Raw genomic sequence first — 18,602 nt, 5'->3', positions numbered from 1 at the left:
GAAGTCTGTAATATTCTGGGGCTTTTAGAAAACTCTACTTAGAGTGTCTTTAGCAGTAGGGAAGTTGCTTCTGAACTTGCTTTTAATCCTGGGTAGATATTCATGCCTTAGACACAGGGCCTAGAAACTCTCAATATCTCAGTATTGTATTCTAGGCATAAACATCATTGAGGATAACAACATATGTCACAAGCAGATGACAGAGCTTCAAAGAAAACACTCTATTTTACCCCAGAATAATGTTTATGCAAAGCATTTGTTAAATTTGTTGCTTGGCAGTGAAAATATTTTGTTAGGTCTTCCTTTGATATCCTGGAAGCTGGGATATGGATAGGATAAACAAGACATTTGTGAAAGAATTCATTCTTCTGGGACTCTCTGGTTACCCAAAACTTGAGATCATTTTTTTTTCTCTAATTCTAATAATGTATCTAGTGATTCTGATTGGCAACGGTGTTCTGATCATAGCAAGCATCTTTGATTCCCGTCTTCACACTCCCATGTACTTCTTCCTGGGCAACCTCTCTTTCCTGGACATCTGCTATACATCCTCCTCTGTTCCCTCAACTTTGGTGAGCTTAATTTCAAAGAAAAGGAACATTTCCTTCTCCGGATGCACAGTACAGATGTTCGTTGGATTTGCAATGGGGTCCACAGAGTGTTTCCTCCTGGGCATGATGGCTTTTGATCGCTATGTAGCCATCTGTAACCCTCTGAGATACCCTATCATCATGAGCAAGGTGGTGTATGTACTAATGGCTTCTGTATCATGGCTCTCTGGTGGTATCAACTCAATTGTACAAACATCTCTTGCCATGGGATTGCCATTCTGTGGAAATAATATTATCAATCATTTCTTATGCGAGATATTAGCTGTCCTTAAGCTAGCTTGTGCTGACATATCCCTCAATATTGTTACCCTAGCAGTATCAAATATGGCATTCCTGGTTCTTCCACTGCTGGTCATTTTTTTCTCCTATATGTTCATCCTCTATACCATCTTGAGAATGAACTCAGCCACAGGGAGACGCAAAGCCTTTTCTACTTGCTCAGCACATCTGACTGTAGTGATCATATTTTATGGTACCATCTTCTTCATGTATGCTAAGCCCAAGTCTCAAGACCGCCTTGGGAACGACAATTTGCAAGCTACAGAAGGGCTTATTTCCATGTTTTATGGGGTAGTGACCCCCATGCTAAATCCCATAATCTATAGCTTGAGAAATAGGGATGTTAAAGCTGCTGTGAAATATTTGCTGAATTGGAAATCTGTTAAGCCATAAGACCAAAGGGAAATATGAGTCTTTAGTGTATAAAGAATACAAATGGCATCATTGGGCCACCATTGAGGACCTTCTTTGGGGAAAGCAAAGTTTATAAATGGAGGTTTTTATTCTTTGCTTTCATTGGCCCAGCTTAGCTATAATTACTAAGAATAATAGTCTGCCATAAACTCATATTGTAATAGGTTCTGATTCATATCTCACAAAGACAATGGATTCCATTAAAATCTCATCCATGGTGATATCTGAAATGAGTGTTTCTGGTGTCCTATGTGGCAATAGAGTGGAAAACATCACATATAAGTTTTGGGAATAGAGAAGCAGGAGTATAAATTCTGCTCTATCATAAACTACTTAAATTAATATTGGGAAAGTTATTTATTCTTTCTAAACTGCAGTTTCCTGATTTGCAAAAAGGGAGTGATTAAACACTGCTCTCAGTGTTATTGTCAAGATTCAGTAAGTTGCGCAAAGCCCCTGGCATAGTGCCAAGTTCATAGTGGTTCTCTTGTAGATGATGTTGAGCTTGACTTTTCCTATTGATTCTGAATGTAGGAATTGAAGTGAAGATTCCAAATTGAAGATAAAAGAAACTAGCTAGCACCTCTTTAAAAACAAACAAACAAACAAACAAACAACTATGAATTATAGCCACCCCTCCCTTAAGTCTTCTTAATAATATCAATCACCACTCTTCCTTGCACCTTCTCTCCATGTATCTATATAAAAGAAAACATCGAGAAAGGGAACGATAGAATCAAGGGAGACTTTTACATCATGCTCAGTGAATCATGAGAGGGATTTCACTACTGTCCCTGTGAAAGAGTAGGAAAGCTGTTCCCATCCAGGCCAAGTAAAGGGGATGCTGCAAAAGAGCTTCTTGAGGTTTTGGGTGCTTGCAAAGGAGAGCTGACGCCTGGCTGGATCAATGAAGGGTTGCTGACCTTTTCTTCTCTAGGCCAAAGACTCAACCAATAAACTAGTCTAGAAGAGGCTTGAAGGATGATGAGTATCTTAGGGCTAAAAATAACCAGATTTTTTGTTCGCCTGACATGTTTTTCAGGCTCTGAAAGAGGACTGAAATTAGTATCTGGGAAGAGAAAACCAGTTCATTTATACTCCAGTGAGTTGAAACTCCTTGGTAAACCTATTACAGGTTTTTTCCTCCTTTTTGTAGGTTTTTCCTGCCTGGCTTGAGCGCAGCATTTCATTGGTCTGTATCACGAGATACAGACTGTAAGGCTTCTTTCAGCCTTATTTTCCTATCTAAATGTTCTTGTTCCTGTTGGTTTCAGAGCCATAATGCAGCCTGAGGCCTCTTAGCTGAGGGCTGTATTCCCTGCCAATCTACATCCTAGGGGTAAATAGTAATCTTGTTACTAAAATCTTGCTGCCTGTTTCCTGGTTGGAGTGTTGTCGCTGCAGTAAACCTCTAGCTGCTGGTCCTTCTCTGGTTTGGCTCACAGTGGGTGCTGCTTTTAGTTCTATTCAGACAGGTGTGTCCAAACTCCGTGGGTGAGGCTTTTTTTTTTTTTTTTTTTTTTTTTTTTTTTTTTTTTTTTTTTTTTTTTAATTTTTGTGAGGCTTTTTAACTTCTGCCCTCTCCTGCTGGGATGAGCCCTGTAGTTCAGCCTGATTCAAGTTTAATTCTTTTCTGATTTCGACCTCTGCCATCAAGGTTTTAGGCGCACATCTGTATATACAACAAAGTCCTGCTTCTAGATGTCCCAGGCAACTCCTTAGCACCTTAATTTTTTTCCACAGTAGGAAGGGTGCTACTGTCTCATATGCAAGTTTATATTAGATTGAATACTTTACTTACAAAAATTGATTCTAATTTTCATTGGTATGTATAAAGCAGGTGCAGTGTTGCCTTAGTTTGGAAGTTCTGCTTATATTCATGAATGATCAGAAAATGGACAGTTTTAAAACTAACCTGCTTTCCCAGGAAATTGAGAAATCTTAAAAAGATTGTTAAATGTGTTATTTTGTGACAGTAAATATTTTAGAAAATTCCAAAAACTAGGGAAAAGTGTAAGCAGAAAAAATTGTTTTCCCTGTTCCTACCTCCTACAGGTGACCACTGTTAACATTTTTATTATTTGTTTTACTAATTTGGAGTCATGAAATTCATCATTTTTATGCTGATATCTTTTGATGCACCATGTACACTTGAAGTTGCTATTTTATAAGTTTTAAAAAATGTGTGTACATATCTCTAGGTTTCACAGAATAAATTCTAGAAAATAAAATTACTGGGTCAGGTGATATGATTGTTTAAAAAAATTTCTCTTGCTGATTGTGAATAAAGGGAAAACATTTCCCGTTTTTCTCCTACCCCCCCAATATTGTATTACCTGCTGTTAGTGATACTGTCAGAGTTTCTACAAACTTGTGTAGCTGTGGGTGATACTGTCAGAGTTTCTACAAACTTGTGTAGCTCTGGTTTCTGTTTTTAGATATATAAATTTCTCATTTTGGAAATCCTCAAATATTCCTAAACTGAAAGATAATATTCAATGAAACCTCATGCACCAATCACTCAGCTGAAATGATTACCAGTTCGTTGTTTCACTATCTATACCCACTTACCCCTTTCTCTGGGGTTTTAAGCAAATATTGGATATAGATGTGTGTGCAAATAATTTTTATTTTGGAACCATTTCAAATCTATAGAAAAGTTGTAGGAAGCATACAAGGAATTTTCTCTAAGCCTTCACCCCAAATCTTCAGATAGTAACATCCTACCATATTTGCTTTGTAATCTCTCTTTCTCAGAAATAGAATATGTATTTTATATATGTGTATAGAAAGAGAGAGAACTGTTTGAGAGGAAGCTGCAAATACTGTCTCCTTACCCCTAAACATTTCATTTTGTCATTCTTTTTTTTTTTTTTAAAGATTTTATTTATTTATTTGACAGACAGAGATCACAGATAGGTAGAGAGGCAAAAAGAGAGAGGAAGGGAAGCAGGCTCCCCACTGAGCAGAGAGCCCGATGTGGGGCTCAATCCCAGGAGCCTGGGATCACGACCTGAGCTGAAGGCAGAGGCTTGCCATTTTGCCATTTTTAAAATCACTCAATGACATTGTTTTATCATAGCCAGAATATAATTATTGACATAGGGAAATAATACTATTTCATTTACCTGTCCGCAAACAATGATCCTGGGCCAAATCTAACCTGCCAGCTGTTTTTGTGTGGTCCATGAGCTAAATGATATTTGTCTTTTTAAGCTCCTGAAAAAAATGACAATAATTATTAATACTCTGTGGTACATGAAAATTATATGAATACCAAACTTGCGTGTCCATAAAGTTCTAAAAAAAACTTTACGTGGAGATAATTATAAACATGTAGAAAATTGCAAAAATAGTATATAGAGTATCATGTACCATTCATCCCATTTCCCTCAATGGTGCTATTATGGTAGTACAATAGCAAAACCACAAAAATGACATTGGTTCAATACTATTAACTACACAACAGAACTTACTCAATTTTCACTATTTTTCCATTTATTATGTGTGTGTATATTTCTGTGCAATTTTATCCTATATACAGATTCTTGTAAAAACTACCACAATCAAAACAAAACAAAAAAAGTTCATTGACCGCTGTTCTAGTTGATAAACTTATTCAAGTCTCAACAATTTCCAAAACAGCTTCTCTATAGAAAAATTTTTTTTCGGGGTGCCTGGGTGGCTCAGTGGGTTAAAGCCTCTGCCTTCGGCTCAGGTCATGATCTCAGGGTCCTGGGATTGAGCCCTGCATCGGGCTCTCTGCTCAGCAGGGAGCCTGCTTCCCTCTCTCTCTCTGCCTGCCTCTCTGCCTACTTATGACCTCTGTCTGTCAAATAAACAAATAAAATTTAAAAAAAAAAAGAAAAAAATTTTTTCAAGTTAGAGATTCAATTCAGTAATGATTCCTAAACTATCTTTGTTTTCCATGACCTAAATGTAATTGGAGGCCAGGTGTTTTAGGATTCCCTTTAAATTTCACTTGGTTTCTTCAGGATAAAATTCAAGTAATGCAATTTTTTGGCAGGCAGGAATAACACATTTTTTTTTTTCTTCTCAGTATCTGTTATCAGGAGACACTTGATATTGATTTAATTCATTATGGGAAGTATGAACATTGATTACCGGTTAAGGTGGTGTGTGTTGGATTTCTCCTGTGTAAAATCACTGTTTTCTATTTTGTCATTGTTAAATTTTTATAAAAAGGTACACTGATATTACATGGATATCCTATTCCTTGACAAACTTGTACCACCAGGTTTAGCATCAATTGATAATTCTTCCTTAAACCAAGTCTTTGTTTTTTAAGATTTATTAATTTATTTTTCAGGGAAGGTTATAGGGAGGGAGCTGGAGGAGGGACAGAAGAGGGAGAGAGAAACTTAAGCAGTCTCTGCACTGAGCACGGAGCCTGACATGGGGCTGTGTGTCTTACCACTCTGAGATCAGGAACTGAACTGAAACCAAGAGATAGTTGCTTAACCAACTGCACCACCGAGGTGCACCCATAAATCATTCTTATTATTATGGTTGTCACTGGTGATTTTCTTTCTTTTTTTTTTTAATTTCTTTTCAGTGTAACAGTATTCATTGTTTTTGCACCATACCCAGTTTCTAACACCATCATTTCTTCTAATTTATCCATTGGCATTCTACTCAAAGGAATAACTTTATAAACAAAATAACTCGTATATTTATTTATCCATTGATTTATGTAAATCCATTTCAACTCACTTCCTATTTTACTCATTGGGTTACAATCCATTATTACTATTATTAATTTCAGTGCTCAATTCGGCTTGAATTTTGCAGTGCCTTCCCCATCACCTAGTTTACGCATCGCCCCACCATCCTCCCTCAGGTAATCCTCAGCTTCTTGTCTATAGTGAAGAGTCTGTTTCTTGGTTTGCCCCTCTCTCTCTTTTTCCCCTTTGCTCATTTGTTTTGTTTCTTAAATTCCACATATGAGTGAAATCACATGGTATTTGTCTTTCTCTAACTGACTTATTTCACTTCGTGTGCTTGCTTCGGTAGCACATATACTTAAAAAAAAAAAAAGGTCAATTTCTTTTTAATTTTTGAATTTCTAATTCAAAGTAGTTTCTGACTCTTCAAATGATTGAGGAAATTGACATCAATTTCTAGAGTTTTTTTTACAATTTTAATTTGCTTTTTTTTGGTGAATGAGGGGCAGAGAGATTTTGATTCTCATTTTCTATTTCATTTTATAGTTACTTTGAATATAGTTGGTTTTCATCATTCATTTCTTGAGGTGGACTAGTTTATAAGATTTGTAGGTCAAGAGTGCCCTCATCTGTCTGTATCGTGAAGTAGAATTTCCTTAAATGATTGCTCTGGTTTCCTCCTCCCCTCCCCTTCTGCTGCTGCAGAAATAGAGCGAAATTTATACCACCATTAACTTGTGAAAGCCACTTCAACATTTTGTCCTGAGACCTCTCTGACCTTCCTCTTATCTTTCTCCTTTATCTTGTTTGACTAAGTAGGGAGGCATTGTATGCCCTCTAATATTTTAGATATTTTTTTATTAGCATGATCCCAAATTTCTTTTTTTGCTTCTTTGTTCTTTCACTTCTAAATCTCCAAAGGTACCTATTTTCTTTCCCCCCACAATTGTGAAGCTTTAAAAGACAGTCACCTCAACTCATACACAGCTAGGTGTCCCACCTTTACTCAGGGCCCTGTCTTGGTTATAGGTCCATCTTAAATTTGCTACTGGTTTTCTACTTATCTTTTCCATGCAAGTCTTTGCTCTGTGAAAACATTCAGTGGGAGCGTGAGAGACCCTAGGATTTGGACATTAAGTTTCATGCTTATAGGTAACTTGAAGTTTGAGTGTTTTCTGTCTTCTAGTTATAATATCTAGACTGTGGGTTTGGATTGTTTTATTTGTTCTTCTATTTTTCTGTATTGTTTTCAGAGGATATGTAGGGAGATGTGGATTTAAGTATCTGCCCTTATCATCACTAACCCACAAGTCTGCCTACATTTTTTAATCACTTAAAAAGAACATTAAATTTCTGAATATATTAGTGTTTATTTGATAACAGTGAAATTGAACATATTTTAATATATTCACTTTCTATTCTATGTCTTTGTGATTTTTCTTTATTATTTGATTATCCATTTTCTACTTGGGTTTCAGTTGAAAGTTGAGCAAAATAAATGAACTGGAAATTTCTTTTTATTTTGTAAGAATTCTTTATATATCAAGATTATTATCACTACTCCATATATATTGCGGTTTTTCGATATTTCAATATCCAGTGTACTTTTAATATTTTGTATTTATTATGTTATTTGAATTTTCCCATGATAACTTCTGGCAATAATTATTTATAAAGAAGCTGTTTTATAAGTTTATTTTGATTCCAATTAGTTAATATGTTATATTAAGTTTCAGGTGTACACTCTAGTAATTCAGCACTTCATACAATATCCAGTGCTCATCACAAGTGCCTTCTTAATCCCCATCACTTTTTCAACCCTTCACACCATCTTCTTCCCCTCTGGTAACCATCAGTTTGTTCTCTATAATTAAGAGTCTGTTTCTTGGGTTTTTTTCTCTATCTCATTTTTTCCTTTGCTCATTTGCTTTGGTTCTTAAATTCCACATATGAGTGAATCATACAGTATTTTTCTTTCTCTGACTGACTTATTCACTTAGCATTATACTCTCCAGCTCCATCCATGTCATTGCAAATGGCAAGCTTTCATTCTTTTTTATGGCTGAGTGATATTCCATTACCATATCGTCTTCATCTATTCATCAATCAGTGGGCACTTGGGCAATTTCCATATTTGGCTATTATAAATAATGCTGCTATAAACAAAAGGGTGCATTTATCCCTTTGAATTAGTGTTTTTGTATTCTTTGGATAAATAACAAGTATTGCATTGCTAGATCATAGGGTAGTTCTATTTTGACTCTGAGCAACCTCCATACTGTTTTCCACAGTGGTTGTACCAGCTTGCATTCCCACCAACAGTGTGCAGGGTTCCTTTTTCTCCACACCTTCCTCTTGTTTTTTTTTGTGTGTGTGTGTGTGTGTGTGTTTCTGATTGTAGCCATACTGACAGATATGAGGTGATACCTCATTGTATTTTTTAAAAAAATTTATTATTCATTTGAGAGAGAGAGGCTGAGAGAGAGCATGAGCAGGGCAGAGAGGAAGAAGCAGGTTCCTTGTGAGCAGGGAGGCCAACACGGGGCTCAATCTCAGAACCTTGAGATCATGACCTGAGCTGAAGGTAGACACTTAACTGACTGAGCCACCCAGGTGCCTCTATCTCATTGTAGTTTTGATTTGTATTTCCCTGGTAATAAGTGAAAATGAACATGTTTCATGTGTTTGCTGGCCATCTGGATGTCTTCTTTGGAGAGATATTTGTTCATGTCAATTTTTTGATTGGATTATTTGTTTTTTGGGTGATGAGTTGTATCATTTCCTTATATATTTTGGATACTAAATCTTTATCAGATATGTCATTTGTAGTATCTTCTCCCATTCCATTCGTTGCCTTTGAGTTTTGTTGATTATTTCCTTTGCTGTGCAGAAGCATTTTATTTTTATGTAGTCCCAATAGTTTATTTTTGCTTCTGTTTCTCTTGTCTTAGGAGACATGTCTACAAAGAAGTTGCTTCAGCCAGGTTCAAAGAAGTTACTACCTGTGTTCTCCTCAAGGATTTTGATGGTTTCAGGTTCACGTTTAGGTCCATTATCCATTTTGAATTTATTTTTTGTACAGTGTAAGAAAGAGGTTCAGTTTCTCTCTTTCACATGTTCTGTCCAGTTTTCCCATATCATTTGTTGAAGAGACTCTTTTTTCCATTGGATGTTCTTTCCTCCTCTTTTGAAGATTAATTGACCATATCATTGTGGGGTTATTTCTGGGTTTTCTATTGTGTTCCATTGATCTAGGTGGCTATTTTTGTTTCAGTACCATACTGTTTTGATGACTACAGCTTTGCAATATAACTTGAAGTCCAAAACTATGATGCCTCCAGCTTTGCTTTTCTTTTTCAAGGTTGCTATGCCTTTTTGTGGTCTTTTGTGTTTCCATACAATTTTAGGATTGTTTGTTCTAGTTCTGTGAACAGTCCTTTTGGTATTTTGATAGGGATTGCATTAAATGTGAAGATTGCTTTGGGTAATATAGACATTTTAACGGTATTTGTTCTTCCAACTCATGAGCAGGGAATATCTTTCCATTTCTTTGTGTCACCTTCAATTTCTTTCATTAGTGCTTTATAGTTTTCAGAGTACAGATCTTTCATCTCTTTGTTCAAGTTTATTCCTAGATAGCTTATTACTTTTGGTCTAGTTGTAAATGGGATTGATTCCTTAATTTTTCTTTCTGCTGCCTCATTATTGATGTATAGAAACGCAAGACTTCTGTATGTTGATTTTGTATCCTGTGCCTTTAGTGAATTCATTTATCAGTTCTAGCAGTTGTGGGTTTGTTTGTTTGTTTGTTTGTTTTAAAATTTATTTATTTATTTAACAGAGAGAGGGAGAGAGAGTTCTGGCAGTTTTTTGGTGGAACCTTTCCATTTTTCTATATCATGCCCTCTGTAAATAATAAAAGTTTTACTTCTTCCTTACTGATTTGGAGGCCTTTTATTTCTTTTTGTTTTATTTTCTTTTTATTTCTTTTTGTTGTCTGATTGTTGTGTCTAGGACCTCCAGTACCATGTTAAATAACAGTGATAAGAGTAGACATCACTGTCTTCTTTGTTAACTTAGGGGAAAAGCTCTCTTTTTTTTCCCATTGAAGATGATGTTAGCTGTGGGTTTTTCATAGTGGCCTTTATTATGTTGGGCTATGTTCCCTTTAAACCTACTTTGTTGAAGGTTTTTATCATGACTGGATGTTGTGCTTTCTCAGATTCTTTTTCTATTTAAATGATTTTTTTTCCATTTAAATTCATTCTATTTAAATAAACATATGTTTTGTATCCTTTTTCTTATTGATGTAATGTGTCACACTGATTGATTTGTGAATAGTCAAGTATCCTTGCAACCCAAGAATAAGTCACACTTGATCATGGTGAATGATTTTTTAATGCATTGCTGGATTTGCTTTGCTAATATTTTGTTGAGTTTTTTTTGCATCTGTGTTCATCAGGGATATTGATGTGTAGTTCAGTCTTTTTAGTGCTGTCTTTGCCTTGTTTTGGTGTCATGGTAATGCTGGCTTAGAATGAATTTGGAAGCTTTCCACTCTTTTCTTTTCTTTCTTTCTTTCCTTTTTAAATTTTTTTATTTTTTTATTTTTGTCTAGTTTGAGAAGAATAAGTATTAACTCTTATTTAAATGTTTGGTAGAATTTGCCTGTGAAGCCATCTGGTCCTGGACTTTTGTTTTTTGGGAGTGTTTTGATTATTGATTCAATTTCTTTGCTGGTTATCTTTCTGTTCACATTTTCTGTTTTTTTTCTCTTTTTAATTTTGGTAATTTATATTTATATATTTATATAAAATTTATGTTTTGGTATTTATATCTAGAAATTATCCATTTTTTCCAGATTGTCCAATTTATTGACATAATTTTTCACAATATTCTCTTAAAATTGTTTATATTTCTGTGGTGTTGGTTATGTCTCTTCTCATTTGTGATTTTATTTCTTTGAGTCCTTTCTCACGTTTTCTCCATAAGTCTGTCTAGAGATTTACCAATTTTATTGATTTTTTTCCCCAGGAACCAGCTCCTGGTTTCATTGGTCTGTTTTTTTTTTTGTTGTTGTTGTTTTGTTTTGTTTTTAAGTTTCTATATCATTTATTTCTGCCTTAATCTTTATTATTTGCTTCCCCCTGCTGCTCTTAGGCTTTGCTTCTTGTTCTTTTTCTAGCTCCTTTAAGTGTAAGATTAGGTTGTTTATTTGAGATTTTTTTTTCTTGTTTCTTGATGTAGGCCTGCATTGGCTAAACTTTCCTCTTAGAACTGCAAAGGCTTTGAACTGTTGTGTTTTCATTTTCATTTGCTTCCATATAGTTTTTTATTTTTTTCTTTATTTCCTGGTTAACCCATTCACTGTTTAGTAGCATGTTATTCAACCTCTGTGTATCTGTTGCCTTTCTAGGTTTTTTCTTGTGGTTGACATCTAGTTTCATAGCATTGTGTTCACAAAAGATGCTTGGTATGACTTTGGTCTTCTTGAATTTGTTGAAGCTTTTTTGGTGTCCTAACATGTGATCTATTCTGGGGAATGTTCCATGTGCACTTGAATGGAATGTTTATTCTTTTGTTTTAGGATGGCATGTATAAATATATCTGTTAAATCCATCTATCCCAGTGTGTCATTCAAAGTCATTGTTTCTTACTGATTTTCTGTTTAGATGATCTGTTGATTGCTGTAAGTGGGGTATTAAAGTTCCCTACTATTATTGTATTACTATGACGAGTTCTTTTATGTTTGTTATTAAGTGTTTTATGTATTTGGGTGTTCCTATGTTGGTACATAAATATTATAATTGTTAAATCTTCTAGTTGGATTGTCCCCTTTATTATTATATGGTGTCCTTCTTCAAAGTCTTTGTTTTAAAGTCTATTAGTTTAATACAAGTTTTGCTATTCTGGGTTTTTGGTTTCATTCAAAAATCATTGCAAGGAATTTTTTTAGAAGATTTTATTAATTTATTTGACACAGAGAGAGAGAGATCACAAGCAAACAGAGAAGCAAACAGAGAGAGAGGGAAAACAGGCTCCCTGAACAGAGAGCCTGATGTGGGCTCATTCCCAGGACCCTGACATCATGACCTGAACTGAAGGCAGAGGTTTAACCCACTGAGCCACCCAGGTGCCCCTCAAGATAATTTTTGAATTAATATTTTCATAAACTTTTCTCCTTCAAAAATAACTCTATATGTGATTTTACTTCTTGAGTTGTTCACAACTTAATGTATTTCTATTATTATCTTTATTTTAAATGGGCTAACCAACTATTTATTTACTAACTGCTAATTTTCCATGTATTCTATTGGATTAATTTTTCTATTTTCTTAATATCTGCTTTGGTTCACTTGACAAATATTTATTTTAAGTTCTTATATATTTTCAACATTGTTGAAGGAAATGGGGATATAGTATAGTATAAGACTGAAAAGTTCTCATGCGACTTACACTTTACAAGTAGAAATAAACAATTACCTAAACAATTAATAACTAATATCATTTTATATATACGTTAGTCCCACGAAAAAATAAAACTGAATCAAGTGCTAAAAGTGTCTTACATCAATGTCATTTTAGATAGAAACCTTTTCTTTAATCAGTTTCTTCTGTTTCCCTGTTTTTGTTTCTGTACATTTAAAAAAGAATTTGCTTCTGTGTTTTTATACCTTTTAGTAATTGACCTATTTAAAACTACTGGTTCAGGGGCACCTGGGTGGCTCAGTGGGTTAAAGCCTCTGCCTTCAGCTCAGGTCATGATCCCAGGGTTCTGGAATTGAGCCCCACATGGGGCTCTCTGCTCAGCGGGGAGCCTGCTTCCTCCTCTCTCTCTGCCTGCCTCTCTGCCTACTTGTGATCTCTATCTGTCAAATAAATAAATAAAATCTTAAAAAAAACCAACTACTGGTTCATGAAGGAGATACCCTCAAGTTCAATTCCATTGTGTCTGGGATATTATTTATGAAGATGCTAAGGAGGGGCAGGTATATAATATGTCCCCTGGATTCATCCCTTAGCTTTTCTCCATCTCTACTAAGAGAATATATAGTAGATAATTTATGATGATCTTTATGGGGTGACTGATGATCTTCAAGGGCTGGGGTGAGCATGGAAGTGTTCATTATGATTTGTGTTTCACTTTGAGTTTACCCTAAATCTTGCACTCTTAAGTGCTACGGTGTTCCTGTACTCTCAAAAGAGGATAAATATGAGGATTCAGGAATTTAACCTAGTCTAAAACTTTTGGAAGAACTTGGACTTCAAAGTTTTTCCGCATAACTGTCTGTTAGTGACAATGAGAAGGAGACATGAGTTCAAGGATGTTAGGTTTATTCTGAGAAGAAGAAGAGCATAATCATTAAGTGACTGGTTCTGGAGTCAAATTGCTTTGATCCTAACTCACATGTACCTGATTTGTAAACAACATAAGTCACTTAATCTCTTTGCTGAGGTTGCTTGTTTGGAAAGTAGGGGTTGATGAACTAGAATAAATTGCTAGGAATACCAACTCATAATGTTATTGTTTGTATGAAATTGCTACATGTAAGGAACTTAGGAGAGTGTCTAGATCATAGTAATAACTCAATAAATGTTCTGGATTATTATTATTTATTACTTACTTTTAGTATTACTACTGCAGCCAGGAATCTTGTTTCATGAGAATCTTTGTTCATTATATATGATGTTGTTACTGTAACACATTGTAAGTAAGTCATTCTCTCTTAGAAACTCTTGCTAACCCTCATTTCTCTGGGATTCAGAGTATTGCCTTTCTTCCCTGTTTAGTTATTTTTTCTCACCAAATAGTTCTCTTTCTCATTACCATTACTTATGGAGAGGCCATCTTTCTGTGATGATGTTGAAGCCACTCTGTACTGATATGCTTCTGTGTTAGTTGAGAGCATGTTGGAGCTGGCTAGGTAATCAGGTCTACTTCAGTCCTGAAAGAACAATAAGAATCATCAATCCCTTCCATCTTCCTTGTGCAGGCTCTGATCTTTGAAAATAAAGTAATGGTTTTTAGATAGAAACGAGTTGAGCCAGATTGAGGTAGCCTCCTAATTTATTATAGACTCATGAAACAACTCTTGCCCAGGTCCACACTGTTAAAGGAGCTTAGAAATGAACAAGATATGGTTTCCAGTGAAACATTAAGTATTAAAATATGGCCTACATTTCCACGGGAAGTGGTTTACCTATACCAATATATGTACTATCAAAGAAAGTAAACAGTTTCCTAGTGTGAAAGGATTTCAATCTAAAATGAAACCAGAGGCTATGAGATAGAGAATCTCACTCATGTGCCTCCAGGAATAAAAACCTTAAGAACTGAGAGACTAATTCCCTGTGAATGCCTGACTTACAGAAAACTAGAATTTTCTACTGATAATGAACATTTGCCAAGAATCTTTCCCCATCCTCAAGCAAGTGAAATTACTACCAGGACTTCAGCTGGACTTTCCCAACTCCTTGCATTCCTTGCCCATAAATACAGCCTAACCCAAACCTTCAAAGGACTGACCTGTGGTTTGCTGCAATTTGAGTTTCCTAAATTGCAGTTTATCTTCTATTCTTGATTAAACTCTTTCTGTTCAATTCAGGCTTGCCTCAGTTTACCTCTTCATTTAGGTTGATGCTATGTTATTTGGCCCCCTTTGGAACGTACAGATTTTACAGGGTTAGAGATCACTTGGTGGCTCTTTAGCTTTCTATGTTTTGAAAGAGATAGATAGAAAGGTTTTGGCCTTAATTCTCCAAGCAGCTGATACTGTGGAATGATGAGAAGAGTGATGATGTTAAAGTCACATCAGGTGTGAGTTTCATAGGAGTCATTGTGCCACCACCTTACTGGGGATTCTAGGTCAAGTTGTTTCATTTCTTTGGACTTCAGGTTCTTTACTGGTATAAAATAACTTATCATTAAATTAAAATGATGAATAAAAAATTATATAATTTGTACTCTATAAATAACAATTTAATATGACATACTATTACATGGGTTCAAATGCTCCGTAGTTTTGATTGTGTCTCTGAAGAAGGTTGTGCTATGTAAGACTTTTTCTTAATCTAGACATGATGACTTACAACTCCTTAAGCTGTATGAACTTGGCATTTAATCTATGAACTTTAGCATCCTGTCCATAAAATGGAAATAATACCTACTTCTTAGATTTATTGATAGAGTTCATTGAAATAATAGCTATTAAATATCAAGTATAGTACCTGGCAAAATGTGGTGAAAATACTGCACAGTATTATTAGTTTTGTCTGCCCTTAACTTTTTCTTTAATTTTCTCTCTACCTCTTAGCTTCCCTCATTGTGCCAGAGACTATACCTTAATTTTATGGTTGGTTCTCGTTGTTTAATTTGGGAGATTTTCCTATCAACACTGGTTTTGGGGTTCTCTTAAAAGGGTATGGAGACATTAGGTCCAGAGGCTGCCTAGTTTTTTGTTTGTTTATTTTTATCAGATTTGCCTGTAAATTGAGCTTGCTGTCACCAAATCTTTCTTCTGATTTTTCTTTTCTCTCTCCTTTTCACCTCTTTTGTATCCTATCATTTGACAAATTAAAGTGTTCATTTTCACTATGGCAGTTGTTTTTCTTGGTATACCACTGACTGGAATTTTGGGTAGCTAATGGGCCAAGGTGTCCCTCTTTGGTGATTTCTTTCAGCCAGAGAGAACTGCTTTCCCCATGGTTTTTACTCCTTCCTAGGGGCAGACTTTATCTAATGACTGTTCCATGTAGGGGTACAAATGCCCTAGACCTTAACCTTGATTTGGGATTTCTGTAAAGGACCATCTCAGTTTTAGAGATCACCGTGGCATTGTCTGCTGGCATTGTCTGAGGCTGCTGATGATCCTGGGTTGCAGTTAACCTCCCTTCTGCACAGTCCTCTTCTTGTACTCTCTTACAGGTGTTGTTTCTGAAGACATGCCATAGAAAACCTCCAGTGGCAAATCTCTGTCTCAGAGTTCTTTCCTGGGAAACCCGCTTATGACAATCTTACACAGCTTGTACCCCAATAGATTTACTTAGTAGGACTCATTTTGGTCATCAATTACACAGAAACTACAAGAGTAGAACAGTGTACACACATTCCAATTATTAGACTCAGATGTACTAATTTTTGTGCCTTTCCTCCTTAGTGTTAGGCAGAATAGGGAAATTATGAAACACCCAGAAAGACCATCTTGGAAGATAGAAACATGGGATGCCTGGGTGGCTCAGTCAGTTGGACATCTGACTCTTGGTTTTAGCTCAGGTCATGATCTCAGGGTGTTGAGATTGAACCCCACATCAGGCTCCATGCTCAGCCTAGAGTCTGCTTTAGTTTCTCTCTCCTTCTGCCCCTACTCCCCTCAGATAAATAAATAAATAGATAAATAAATAAGTATTTAGAAAAAGAAGATGGAAACATTGTCTACACCAGTGGACATGCGGGTGTCCTTCCTTCAGTATTGCATCTGCTTTCAGCAAATCTAAAATCTCCATCCTTAACTTTTCACCCAATATGAAGATCTTACTTTAGACATTGTCCAGAAAAGCTGTTCCCTCATGACCAGCAGACCATCTAGTGGGCCACCTACAATGGAAAACAACGTGACGAAAACACAAGTGTAATGCACTCACTTGAGTCCAAGCACTCCTTAACAATAAAAACAACACCAACAAAAGAGAAACAAATAACACTTCTTAAAAAATATAAATTTATTTATTTATTTATTTTAGAGAGAAAAGGATTACAAGCAGATGCAGGGGAGGGAAAGAATCCTCAAACAGACTCCCCGCTGAGGAGGGAGCTCAATGCAGGGTCTATCCCAGGACTTTGAGATCATAACCTGAGCTGAAATCAGGAGTCAGATACTTAACCAACTAAGCCACTCAGGTAGCCCTGAGACTAACAGCACTTTTAATTTTATTTTTAAATGTATTCAAATGCATTATGCATAAAAGCAATGATGCCTAACATACATGCAGACTGTATAATAGGATAAATGTATATTTAAAAATGGAGTTGAAAGTAAATTAGTAGTGTAAAGTTTGAAAACAAACATGTATAATAAATTCTTTCACATTTTTAGAAAATTTGTCACAATCTCTTCTGGAGTAGCCTACATGTAAATTAAGAGATGGAGACAAGATCAAACATAAGGTTTTCAAACCCCATAAAGTTGTTTTCACTAAGGTCAAAAGGAATTTTGTCCTTGTAGGATTTTAACTTTAAATTGAGAATAAAAAAGATGAAATTTTTAAAAAACCCATAAGAGATTATTTTCTGTGTATTGCACACTAATAATTCTTCCTAAATAGGGGAGTAGCAATATCTAATCATAGAATGCTAAGAGATACCCTGTTTTGGATCTAGCTGAAAAAAATCCTTTGTTGTCATCTGGTTTTTACACCTTTATCTTGTCACCTTCAATGAACTTTCCTTTGACTCCATATTAGAAATTGACTTTCATGGCCAATCCTCATATTTCATCATTAACCATAATTTTTCTACTTTCAAGGCTTCAGCTTCTACTTTCATGGACAGATGCCAACATAGAGCTCTGTGAGGTAGCCAAAGGGTGACTTTTAAGTCCAGACATTTGAGTCTCTACAGCTCTAGCTATTATTCCATGTCCTATATACACATATTTTCAAGCTCTGAAGGTAGGCCCAATTTTTCTTAAATTCCCCTGCATTTGAATTCTCAAATTCACTCTATCTGAATGTCCACTAATACCATTACACAAGATATCATTTAATAAGAAAAATAAGGACATATATTAAATGGGAGAAGTGAAATAAAAAACAAAACGGTTGTAGATAGAATACATTGTGAAAAAGTGGTTTCAGGCAATTTGATTTTGGTTGAATTAGTATTGCAGTTTCATTTAGTTATATTACCTATTTTAATAGAGCTGTGGCATGTAAAGTAAATGGTATAACCCCTTTTGAAAGTAATTTGGGGATATATATCAAGAACTATAAAACTTTTCTACTGAGAGCCATAAAACTATTCATTGCCTTTGATGAAGTAAAGCCACTCCTGGGAATTTACTCTAAGATATAATCAAAAAGAAGGGAAAATCAAACATAGAAAGGCATTTACTTCAGCATTATTGATAATAGACACTGATTAGAAATACTCTTGAATAGAGAAAGGACTAGGATATGTATTTTTGATTCATATGAATAAATATATAGCTACTAAAATGATAATTAGATACAGAATGACAACTGCATGATAGGGTGGACCGTTGTGGTCCCAGATCTATAATTAGACACAGAGAATGGAGAGGCTGCACTATCATCTGTCACTTCTGCATGATGACAGCTAAGGTCTTCAATATTGACTATTGCTGATGTGATGTCCCAGGGTTCAACCTCTTGTCTTAATATCTATACTTACTACCTTGATGATTTTTATCCAGTCTCTTAGTTTTGAATATTATTCGTATGCTGATGACTCCCAAATTGATATTCCTATCCCAGATTTCCACTATAAACGCAAGACTTGCACACTCATTCTTCAGCACTGTTGTCATATTTAATAGACATTTTGCACCTAGTGTCTACAATGAATGCCTGGGATACTGCTACAGATCTACTCCAA

General features: G+C 35.4%; 1 protein-coding gene across 1 annotated transcript; it reads left to right on the top strand.

Moving 5' to 3' along the window:
* The first annotated feature begins 326 nt into the window (after positions 1–326).
* On the top strand, positions 327–17,575 carry LOC101672869 (olfactory receptor 13C4). Its single transcript, XM_013053693.2, has 4 exons — positions 327–1,244; positions 7,726–7,844; positions 8,941–9,024; positions 17,512–17,575. The coding sequence occupies exons 1-4, from the start codon at positions 327–329 to the stop codon at positions 17,573–17,575; spliced, it is 1,185 nt and encodes a 394-aa protein (XP_012909147.2).
* The last annotated feature ends 1,027 nt before the right edge of the window (positions 17,576–18,602 follow it).

This window comes from Mustela putorius, unplaced genomic scaffold, assembly GCF_011764305.1.
Source record: "Mustela putorius furo isolate JIRA1106 unplaced genomic scaffold, ASM1176430v1.1 tig00000580_pilon_pilon_pilon, whole genome shotgun sequence".
NCBI classification, from domain to species: domain Eukaryota; kingdom Metazoa; phylum Chordata; class Mammalia; order Carnivora; family Mustelidae; genus Mustela; species Mustela putorius.
Note: the sequence above shows the minus strand (reverse complement) of the source record. Positions and strands in the feature narration are given on the sequence as shown.

What these genes read in the sequence shown, in the direction of transcription:
- LOC101672869 (XM_013053693.2), top strand. Translation starts at nt 327, where the DNA reads ATGGATAGGATAAACAAGACATTTGTGAAAGAATTCATTCTTCTGGGA. An exon ending in TTCCCCTCTGGTAACCATCA is followed by an intron (nt 7,845 to 8,940) that starts GTTTGTTCTCTA and finishes CTCTTGTCTTAG; the next exon opens with GAGACATGTCTACAAAGAAG. An exon ending in AAGGATTTTGATGGTTTCAG is followed by an intron (nt 9,025 to 17,511) that starts GTTCACGTTTAG and finishes TCTACTTTCAAG; the next exon opens with GCTTCAGCTTCTACTTTCAT.